The sequence below is a fragment of the Camelina sativa genome, chromosome 16 (assembly GCF_030686135.1).
Source record: "Camelina sativa cultivar CO46 ecotype springtype chromosome 16, ASM3068613v1".
Taxonomy (NCBI): domain Eukaryota; kingdom Viridiplantae; phylum Streptophyta; class Magnoliopsida; order Brassicales; family Brassicaceae; genus Camelina; species Camelina sativa.
In genome coordinates this window covers 17,343,197-17,354,498 of record NC_141895.1, presented here as the reverse complement: position 1 = coordinate 17,354,498, position 11,302 = coordinate 17,343,197, and the positions used below count along the sequence as shown (strand labels likewise).

The 11,302-nt window shown below is 33.0% G+C and overlaps 2 protein-coding genes across 3 annotated transcripts; both read right to left on the bottom strand.

Annotated features, from left to right (window-relative positions):
- Positions 1-1,277: 1,277 nt before the first annotated feature.
- On the bottom strand, positions 1,278-4,086 carry LOC104750503 (mannose-6-phosphate isomerase 2-like). Its single transcript, XM_087491491.1, has 4 exons — positions 3,434-4,086; positions 2,935-3,102; positions 1,935-2,414; positions 1,278-1,845 (listed from the first exon to the last, which is right to left on the bottom strand). Exons 1-4 carry the CDS (start codon positions 3,803-3,805, stop codon positions 1,528-1,530), a joined length of 1,338 nt encoding a protein of 445 aa, XP_087347617.1. The 5' UTR covers positions 3,806-4,086; the 3' UTR covers positions 1,278-1,527.
- A 3,160-nt stretch (positions 4,087-7,246) lies between these two features.
- Positions 7,247-10,270, bottom strand: LOC104750501 (uncharacterized). 2 transcript variants are annotated; one of them, XM_087491490.1, is made up of 10 exons: positions 9,644-10,173; positions 9,387-9,482; positions 9,139-9,313; positions 8,504-8,588; positions 8,257-8,378; positions 8,140-8,164; positions 7,982-8,065; positions 7,864-7,893; positions 7,671-7,773; positions 7,247-7,585 (listed from the first exon to the last, which is right to left on the bottom strand). In XM_087491490.1, exons 3-10 carry the CDS (start codon positions 9,154-9,156, stop codon positions 7,522-7,524), a joined length of 531 nt encoding a protein of 176 aa, XP_087347616.1. In that variant the 5' UTR covers positions 9,157-9,313; positions 9,387-9,482; positions 9,644-10,173; the 3' UTR covers positions 7,247-7,521. The 2 variants fall into 2 exon arrangements, with proteins under 2 accessions (XP_087347616.1, XP_087347615.1); XM_087491489.1 differs by lacking the exon at positions 9,139-9,313 and having other exon boundaries at positions 9,644-10,270.
- Between the last annotated feature and the right edge of the window lie 1,032 nt (positions 10,271-11,302).

Genomic DNA, 11,302 nt, shown 5'->3' with positions numbered 1-11,302 from the left:
AGAAGTAGGTGAAAGTGTATAAGTCTTTGATGCGAGGATGTTTCATTAGGATCCACCTAACTCGTAACGTTTCCACGATTTGCTTCTTAATCAGCTGGAACACTAGAAAATCCAAAAACATAATTTTATTAGATGATATGATAAAGTGTAACAAATAATTTCTTATATGATAAGATTATATATATCTAAATAATATTGGCTTTAATAATTTTTTATTATTATAATCTTTATGCCGATTAACATAAAAAATATACAATTTCTATTAGTTACAAAAAAAAAAGAAACAATTCTTATTAATCAATAAATAATATTTGCTCCAATTCAAATTAGTTGTCGTTGCCATAACGGGTTTGATTGATTGCAACTTGAGTTAAAATATGGGATGAGTTATGATGTGTATTTAATGATCTTCAATAGTCGTTACAAAGCTACCATCACCACCGCACATGTACAAAACTAGTATTTAATGTGAAGAAGAGATGTTTAAGAAGTTTATGAAGAAGCCCAAAGCTCTTATACTAACGTACTAATTTAAGCATACCAAACAACACTATGATAATCTTGATTTTAATTAATACAAATACACTTTTAAATTAGATTTCAGAACAACAAAAATATACTAAGAATGTATGGACTCACTGTCTAAAGAAAGACTTACTGTTTGTTCAAGAAAAAGAAAGACTTCTTTAATCCTATAAATGAATGATGAGGCAAGCGGAACAACCAATGTTACAAAAAAAAGTGCAAATTTCTTAAAAGATGTAAAAGAAATAGTAGACTATGGTGAGATTCTACATTGACTCATGAGTCACGACATCATGTTAGGATCTCAGATTCTCACATCAGAAATGATGATATGACCTAGAAAATATTAACAATCCATAATTGTCAAATTGATTTTGAGTTGGAAAGTCAGGAAACTGAACATAGCACATTGAATCATCATAAACTCTTATCATTCAATTGGCTTGACATTTTGATTCGTCTTAGTTTTTTTTAGCTTTAGTTAGTTTTCGGAAATGCCTAACCAGTCGAAGAACCTGTTAGCCAACACAGATCTCCAAATAGAATAGTCCTAGAAAAGATGTATTATCGATTTAGAGTAAAGATCATTGATAATAATAGGCTATAGGGACCATCATACTGAGAAAATGTGTTCGAAATTTCACAAAAAAAAGTTCGATGTAACATAAACTAATATATAAGGAACAACAACCAATACACTCATTGCTTATTACCGGTTTTGCATTAGAATTTCATCAATTACCACATTCATGTGACAAACTGACAATATATATTATGTTAACATTGTTTAACATATAAAGGTTTACAATCACATATATAGTTCGTTTAAATAAAAAGAAATATATAAAAAAAAAACCCCTTGAACTTTTTAATTTGCAATGGGCCATCGGGGAATTAAACAACACAGTTCCTTCAAATTTATAGATTTGGTACCAATGAATGTTTATCAAATTATATGCATATAGTAACTAGTATAAAGTTAATGTGCTCTTAAATTTTAGCCTATAACGTTTGGAAGAATCTGCTGCTAACTCCAGCTCTGTAAAGCTTCATCAAATCACTTTCACCGGTTACGTGAATCTCGTTATGAGCTGGAACAAACAAAACATCTCCTTGGCTAACCAACAATTGAGTTGAACCGGTTTGTAATTTCCCTTCTCCTTCAATAACCAGATAAACCGAAGGACCCGGTACTGCTGGGAAAACCGTCGATTTTCCTCTAAGAAGATCACAGTGATCTACTTCGAACTCATCGAATGGTGGAAGATACCTCGTAACGTAAGGAGTTAGAGGAAACCCTTTCAAAATCTCCGGGTACCCCTGAACAAATCCGATACCGGTTACTCAATAAACCAGACAGCTAACGTGTAAAGAAAGTTACCAAAACGTTAACGTGCAAAGAAAGTTACCAGTTTGTAGGTAAGCATAGAGCAAAGTGTTTGAACATCCCGGTGTTTAGGAGTAAGACCAGCTCTAACTACATTGTCCGAAGCCGCCATACACTCGACACAGTCCCCAGAGATGTAAGCGTGTGGCTCGTTCGCATCCAGATACAAAGCCTCTCCAGGATTAAGCTTGACATAGTTAAAGAAGAAGGCTGATATCACACCTATGTCGCCTTTGTACTGTTCCTCCAGTTCCAAAACTAACTTCTCCTTATCCGATAATTCACGGTGTTTGGTCTCTGAAATAAGACGAATCTTCATCCGAGATACCACTTGCTTTGTCTCGCTGCTGCTTGCAGACATCAGCTGCGTGAAGATCAATCGGACAACCGATTTAACTTTTACGTCTTCATCGTGTTCATTGACTTTGAAGATTTGACCTGTAGCTTTGCTTCCAACAAGCTCTGTAATCTCTGGCACATTGGTGATAACCTCCTTCAGCTCCTGGATTCAACATAGGTACAGAACCGGTTCAATTTAGCTTTGTCGCACATGTAAAAAAAGGCAAGATAACCGAAATAACCAAATCCCAATCATGTAACCATGTAACCCCCAACCTAAACTGAACCAATATGAACCATACTCTAATAAAAACCAAATCAAACTGGAATAAACCTAGGAAATGGTTTGGTTTGTATTCGGTTCATTTTACCCTTGATTTCACCCAACAAAACCAATCAAACAGAGGTACAGAACCGGTTCAATTTAGCTTTGTAGCACATGTAAAAAAAAGGCAGAATAACCAAAATAAATTTATTCGGTTTAATAATGTAACCGCAACCTAAACTCAACCAATCTGAACCATACTCCAATGTCATCTTTACCCTTGATTGCACCCAACAAAACCAATCAAACCATGCTAAAGTCAATTTCAGTTTCTTTAATCTGAACCACAGACTGACACAAATGTTTTTGCTGATAATGAGAGATTCAGAGAGAGAGAGATCTGAAATGAGTACCGTACCTTAAGACTTACAAAACCACAAAGGGCTTGAAAAGGAGTGACAGCGAGAGCAATCTCAGGCTTGTGGTTATTATCTCTGTACAGAAGAGGCTCTTCTCTATGCAATTTCTCTGCTAAGGCCTTATTTGGATGCGCCTGAATCGACAATGCTTTCGTCACTGACAATACCTAAAAAAAATTTCACATTTCAATAACCAAAACACACTTCTCATTAGATACAAATCTGTATGCTTTAAACACTTATACACAAAAAAAAAACCCCAAATTTTACTAAGAAAAACAGAGCAAAAGAAACAGAGAAACTGACTATAAAATAGAATCTGTACATCCAATGTTTTGATTGGTAGAAACTGATAAATTATAACTTCAAAACTCAGACAAAATCCAAAAATTTTCACAAAAGAAACAGAATCAAATGTAACCATCTTCTAAAACAGAGCAAACAAAAAAAACAGAGGAATTGACCATCTAAAAAAACAAGATTTCTATTATTGGGTACCTTGAAGAGGAAAGGGAGATCACAACCCCACTTGCCCACGACTCCGGACCCGAGCGAATCCGGATTATCCAAAACCCACGATTTTAACGTAACCATGCATTTATTATTATCAGAACCCTCATTCTGACCCGACCCGAATTCAACATGACTCGGTCCAGACTCATGAGTACCCATCCAAAACTCGGCGTGAGGAACCGCCGCGTCGACCTTTCCTCCTGAATTCGCCTCTTGGAGTCTCGCAACCAATGAGTCCGGTCCGAGTTTGCCCCATTCGTAGTTCTTGACGAAACATCTCAGCCGTTGGATCTTTTCACCGCCGGTTAACAACTTGGCTTGATCGTGACCGTTCGTTTGGATTGCGTCTGCACCCATTTTTTTTGTTTGTTGCCGATGAATCAGAGAGGAGAATACAGATAACAATAATATAAAAGACTGATGAATGGGTTTTTCTTGTAACCTCTCTGTGTGTAATATATATAAATAATAAATGATATGTGTTTCTTGCAAGAGGGTTAAAAAAAAATGCAATCATATAAATATGGAAAGGAGAATATTGATAAAGAAGCAAGTGAGTAAATATGTGTTTCTTTATGTAGAAATTAAGATATGCATTAGTTATATTGTATTTAGAAAAATAGGCTCACGAGAATTCCTTGAATTATAATTATGAAAACTATTTAACAAATTAAGATTTTGTCTGTGAAAAGTATTCATAATTACGTGTGAATTGTTGCACCAAAAAAAAAGGAGTACTTACGTGTGAACAAGATGAGAACGCCTCGTCTTTGTAACCAATCCATGACTATCAAGTAGACGTGGAGGAGAAATCTGAAAATAGAGGTAAATACCATTTTTGGAAGATAACTTGAGAACTCTTTTTTTTTGTGTGTAATTAAAACAGAAATTGCGTGTTTTATTTTGGATATATATATATAGCACTTGAGAAAAGGAAAAAGATAAGAATGAGAATCAAGATAAATATTGGTAAGAATCATATTTTCAAACTTGCCATATTTTTTTTCTTCTTATCATATATTAATTGAACATTAATGATATGGAATGAATCAAATGTACAATATGGAAGTTACATTGTTTGCCACATCAAAACTTTTGTTGGGATGGAATTTTTTTTTCAAAAATTAGATTTTATACATAATATGTCACATGGTTGCTATGTACATTTTTTCTTTCCCTGTCACCTAGAACGCAAAAAAGACTTCAATCTAGAAGAGATAACAGTTTCCTCTTGGAAGAGACAATCATTTCTCGAAAGAGACATCATGAGCTTCCTCTCCTCCCAAAAGAGAAAACATGTTTTAAATCTATAATTAATAGAATCTTTATTGCGTTGAGCATTACCTTAAACGTGTTTTCGCTTGAAACACTATGGTTCTCGGCTCTGACTTCATCTAATGGCTATCGTTTCGACAATTTTAAAATAGTTCCTCTTGAACTCCTATCCTAAACAAATTCAGAAAAGTTGTTGACTATTGACTATGCTACAAGTTATAACGTTCATTTTTGTGAACGTATTATTCGTAATCTAGGATTAAGATATTTTATTGATATATAGTTTATAATGAGATTCAACTAAAATGTGATGATTTTAAACGTTCATTTTTTAAAAAAAATTGTGTTATAATCTATATCCTTCTAGAATTTATACGTAAGAGAAAAATTATCACGTTTATAGATTTTTTATATTTTTATTTAATTTAATAAGATAACCAAGTCGCTTTGGTCCACTGGTAAAAGGAGAAAAGTGCTGCCATCTGGATTCGAGTAGCATTGGCCACGGAGGTTTGAAATTTAATATGGTTTCTCTCGGCCACAGGAAAAAAAAAAGATAACATCGAATTTGTTTGATGTCATTTGACATATTAGAGATAAGCTCTAACAAAAATATACGTTCAAATAATACTATAGCTAGTCATATTTCACTAAAAAAATTTAGATATATATTTATCTATTTTTATAAATTATCTAATTATTAATTTATGAAACTATATATATATATTTTTCATAAGATTTTCAAAAACATTATTATCTGTTATCTTATCAAATTGTGTTAATAATTATATTACCAACACCAAACCAGATATTATTGTAATCTTTTTGAAGCTTTCATGTAAAATAAAATTAAAAACAGTCAAATCAATTTATTCAAACCTTTGGATGATGCATTACCATATATTTTAAATCCAGAATATTCCAAGCATATTAAAATCATTAAATTTCTCTTAACATGTAGCCTTAAATATCTTATACGTAAAGCTCTTATAACTTACAAAATAAATAATAAATTTGGCCAAGCTGGAAACTGAGATAGGTGAGGTCAATGGCTTCCTTGTGGGAAGTTCTCACGAAAAGTATCCATGATCCATTTTACATGTGACATACTGTACTTCCTCTTCTGAAATGACAGAACTTATTTTTCTTACTTTATTTACAAGTCAACATTATTACCTTTTCTATAAAAAATGCTATTAATAGACATTAATAGCAATCCAAAATTTTTACGTGGATTAATTTCTAATTTTCTATATACGTTTATATGTTTTTTTTTAAATCTAAAACCCAAATAAACTATCTACAATATCAAACGTGATTATCCAAGAATTTTACACCACGTGTTCAATTATACAACATGCATAATGATAATACTTTAAATCGTGGATGCAAGTATTTTTACAAACTTCCATCTACAAGTTGCATGACGAGGACATCTTCATATGTGAATATAGGTTCTATAAACTGTGAATTTTTCTACGCCAAAAAATTCATAAGCCATTCATTTTGCACACACAAAAAAAACTCACAAGCCTTATCATTAATTTGTAATCCATATATGTAATTTTGAGAAATCAAAAGAAGAAGAAGAAAACGAAAAAAAAAAGAATGTGACGGTGGAGTGGAATTGTATAAAGAATGAAGGGTTACTGTTGGTGGACGTCGTCAATGGTATGGGAAAAAAGTTTGGCGGTGACGTGGAGTTCGTTATGCTCCAAATCTTCTTCTTCTTCTTCTTCTTCTTTTTGTATCTTATTGATTTTGGTGAGTTTTTTTTTGGTCCACGTACGACTCCAAGTTGGTGTTCGGTTTGGTATTCCTCAACCTATCGAACCCGTTCCGGTTCTTGGTGCCTAAAGTCTCAACATCTTTTAATGGCATATCTCCAACATATTAGGAGAAGAGCATCTAGACATAAGAACATATATACTATAGGTATTTGGGTCAACTTAGTTTACATCTCCACAAAATTCTTGAAAAACTCAATTTTTTCTTTAATGACATTGGTTATTCGACGCCTTCTAGTAAAGTTTAATCGTACTATAATTTTGAACATGATATGAAACATTATATCAGAGAAAATACTTATAAGCACCATTATTAGTGGTTAGGTTGTTCATTGGTACGTCGGAATTTTTTTCAACGTAATAATCCTTCAAATTATGGCCAATTCAAACCGTGTTAGTGACTAGTTTTCTTCAATTTTGGGGTATTAATAAATGGGAAAAAATAGAAGACCCAATAACGTGTGGTTAAACTTAAACACGTTCGTCTCGTGTTGATAGAATTGAAAATGGACTTGACCAAAGTTGAAAGACTTTTTTCGTTGAATTGTTTATATAAATTACGAAACTTGATAGTTTCTTTCTTGTATTCAATTTTTTAATTACGACAATTATCATCAAAACCATTCTATTTTTTTTACAAAAAACTATATGAACCATATAAACATAAACTCATTCTTTTTGACGCTTTATTCACTCTTTGAACGATTTCAAGTTTCAAATTTTCAATAATGAGAAGTTTAACCAAAGTCAACGGACTTTTTTTTCCTCTGTTGAAGAAGTCAACGAAGTTTCAATACAAACATAAACACAGACCAAATCAAATTTCTAATGAATCCTATTCAATAAAGAATACAAACTCTCAAATAAACCCTACAGTTTCAATCAAATGTAAATCCCAAACACATCAAGGGATCTAAAGAATCAAGCTTTTTACCAAACTGTTGTCACTGGGAAGAATCTGAACCTGAGAGAGTGAGAGACACCAACAGATTCATAAAAGAATACTGTTTTTTACGATAAGATCACTAGGCCGAGATAGAGCGATGCACAAAGAAACGCAAAAGATATCATTCCCCTGAAACAAAACAAAAAAACAGTTTGTTAGAAGAATGAATTCACTTTCAGAATGTGATTATTGAGAGTTGTATTAAAATTCTTACCAGATGACACCCCAGCCACAACCAGTACAGCAAGGACAGATCTCTGCAAACTTCTCAGCATCGCTCGAATGGACCCTCCGAGATATCAAATCGTCATAGATATCTAATATCCATCCATTGCATTGCAGCCACATTATTATTGGTCATAAGTCGTTAACTTAAAGTGAAGCATAGGGAGAAAATAGTTACATACCGTAAACTGAGAATAAGCTATTCATCACACCTGCAATTTTGTGAATCCGGCTTTTATATAAGCTTAAATGAAACTGAATGTTAACAAGACAGACTAGAGTTTTATTGGTATCTCTTACCAATGAAGAGAATGACATAACGGAGAATTTTGACTGTAGTTAACTCTTGTAGAACCCAGATGACACCGAGGAAAACTATGAAACCTGAGATTATAACAACTATATAAGCATTTTGGGTAGTTAAAAAAGAAAATGTAACTTATACAAAGATAACACACCTATACAAAGACCTCGAAGCGTCCACTGTCAAAATTGAAGATCTCAATGGTTAACGTTGATGACTTTTTGAAGGAAATAAAACTTTGATGATAAGAGAAAAAATGACTTCTGCTTACGTTTTTGGCAATGAAGAGGACGATGAATAAAGCAAGACCCAGACCAGCAGCAGCTATTCTTGCTGTAAGCAGATTGGTAGATGCAAGAATCAAAGCCATTCCCCAAAATGATGACCCAAGATCTATAAACAAATTCAAACAACAAAAAATGGTAACACTTTAAGCCCTTTCACCTAAATCTACCAATATAGGAACAGTCTAAATCCAAAAAAAAATGGGTTAGGGAGATAGATAGATTGGGCATTACAGCCAGCAGGTAAGATCAGCCAATAAATGCCACCACGTGTTGTTGTCGAACCCCCTTCATTTGCATTCACCTCCATCCCCTCCACCTTTAGATTCAATAAGGAAATGAGTAACGAAAATGAACAACATATGTTAATAGAAAAACATTCTCCACATTATATGCGACTGTGAGCTGCAGATCTTTACACGGAGATGGTTCATATATTTGATGGTATTATCTGTAATCTATACCTAGACTTTCCAAAGTTTTGTTCAGGGCAGTAAAACTTGCAGATTCATACAAGCAGTATGTAGATTTCATCATAAGGTAAAATTTGCATACGCATCAATCAATCTAGAATAACACAATCAGAACTATAGTAAGAGCTGAAGCTGTACACTCTTGTTATAAAATTCACCAAACTAGGGAGAATTACTAAACCAAAATGCCAATCAATTACTAGAAATCTAAACCCCAAACAATTTGCAGAGACATCTTTATAAACCTAGCCTTCACTAACCAACTCTCAACACCCTAAATCTGTTACATTCAGTCCAAGGCTAGTTATATTAGACATACAACTAAGCTTGACCAGCTGCATTACTTAAAGTGGACTCACTATGTGTCTTGGCTTCATAGACTAATGACAGAACTACCTGTGCTAAACAAGTCATGTCCAGAGAGAACGCAGAGACACCATTGCTAAAGCAATAACCTATCTATCTATCTAAGGAAACCAGAAACTCTTCTCTGCCTATTGCAAAGCAAGATTTTGCAAATACAAGGAGACATTTCTTGTTTTCAAACTGAATTTCAAGGGTTCCAGTTGACCTACAATCAAAATTTGTAACCTTTATAATTAATTCAATGAAGAGTTAGTAGTTGAAGTAAGAGAGCTCCTTACATCTCCACAAGTAAGCTTGCAAGCAACAGCATGACTCGCTTCGTGCAAAAACACCGTAATGAGTTTAAATGGAGTCAACAGAAACGTCCTCCATAGCTGTAAAAAAAACCCAAATTGTGAATTTTGAATGAAATTTATAGGTCAATAGTTGCAATAAAGACTAAAATCAGATACCCTTTTGACTAGCTTTGGATCTTCGATTGAATCGAAAAAAAAAAAAACAATTAAAGTTTCAAACTTTATTAGAAGAAACTGACCAAGAGGATAACGACGGTGAAGATTCCGATGGTGATGAGGAAAGTGTTTTGATTCCGGTTACAACAACCCTGAAGTTCCCAGTTCGGCGTAACCATCTCCGCCTAACAAAAAGATTGAAACTTTCTATCTCCCTTTTCTTTATTCCCGGAATCTGAAGAGTAGTGATGGGGATGAAGAAAAACAAAAAACGCAAAGAGGGAAAAAAAAATATATGGACGAATGTGATTGGTTTCTTAGTTTTCTGAGATTTTGACATTTTTAAAAAAGTTTTCTTTCTTCTTCTTCTTCTTCGAGGAAATTGTGAGAAAAATTATTGTTACTTCTTTTTTTAGGGAGAAAATATTTGATTAGGTGACCAATCATCTCTATGACCACATTCACTAGATCTTACGCGTTTATTTTTTTTTTTCTTTTTCCAAAGCATTCAAATTCGATATCTAATTTTGTATAGTTGATAAAGTAGATATATATTTAGAGTTAAGAATTATTTTGGGAATAACGAAAAACTATATACAGATTGGATAACTCTAAATTGTGTGACTGTTTAATAAGATTTAAGCCTAGTTACTTATGTTCAAACTCCTTTATTTTAGGTTGAAGTTTTTCTGTTTTGTTTTTAGTGTTTTGTATTTCTTTTTGGTAGGGTTACGCATTTTGTTTTCCTCCGGTTATGATTCGGCAGACATCTATGTCGTTCTGGTTTAAACTTCTCTCTAAAATATGTAGAAAAAATTTGAATTTAAATAAATTTACTTGAAAGGAGAAAAAAAAAGACAGCATTACTAAAATAATAGTTAATTAGTTTCACTGGTCTCAAGAATAGTTTTTTTTCTAATTACATAAATATCGTAGAAATGTTCAAATGAGTTGTTTTTGACAACAAATTTTAATCACAATTGCATACACCCATAATATTTTGAAAATAATTATTAAAAAAGGAAAAATTCAAATTCAGTTACATTTATCTGGTCAACATCTAGTTTTAGGTCAAACAGTAATGGATTTAAACACGTTCTAATTAAGAAACTCTCGAAATTGGCAAATTCACATAAAGTAGACTGATTTAATTGTTGTTGTCTTTCTTTTCAAAACTGATTTAATACTTATAATTTCCTAATGAAAGTAAACACCTTCGCCATTGCTTGTTATCCCAAAAATGAGAAAAAGAGTCCTCATTATGTTCATTGGAGACATAGATTTGCAAGCAGCCAAGCATATATATCCTCGATCGTTCTAGATTTTTGTACTTGTGTAGAGGAGAACTTGAACTGGTAGTAATCAACACCTAGTTTAAGTCGAGGTATTGAACATTGTTGGGAGCCATATCCTGACCCAATATAATCTGACGCTTCTACCATTATCTAAACTAAATTGAGCCACAACAAATACCACACGACGACCACCTATAACGAAGGTCCGACCATAGGATGGTTGTGACTTGTGATCCTTGTCTAGCCACTAAAAACGTCCTTGAATATCTCTATATACGAAAATAGTCAGCGACTTGATTAGCTATAAGAGAGCTTATTAAAATGATAAGTCACGAAAGCATGATCTGTCACATCTTCTCTTCTTGTGTATTAAAATTTAAAGCCATAGTTATTTCGAAAGAAAATATAACTTTCATTGTTAATTTTTCTTTTAAAGATACCAATTCA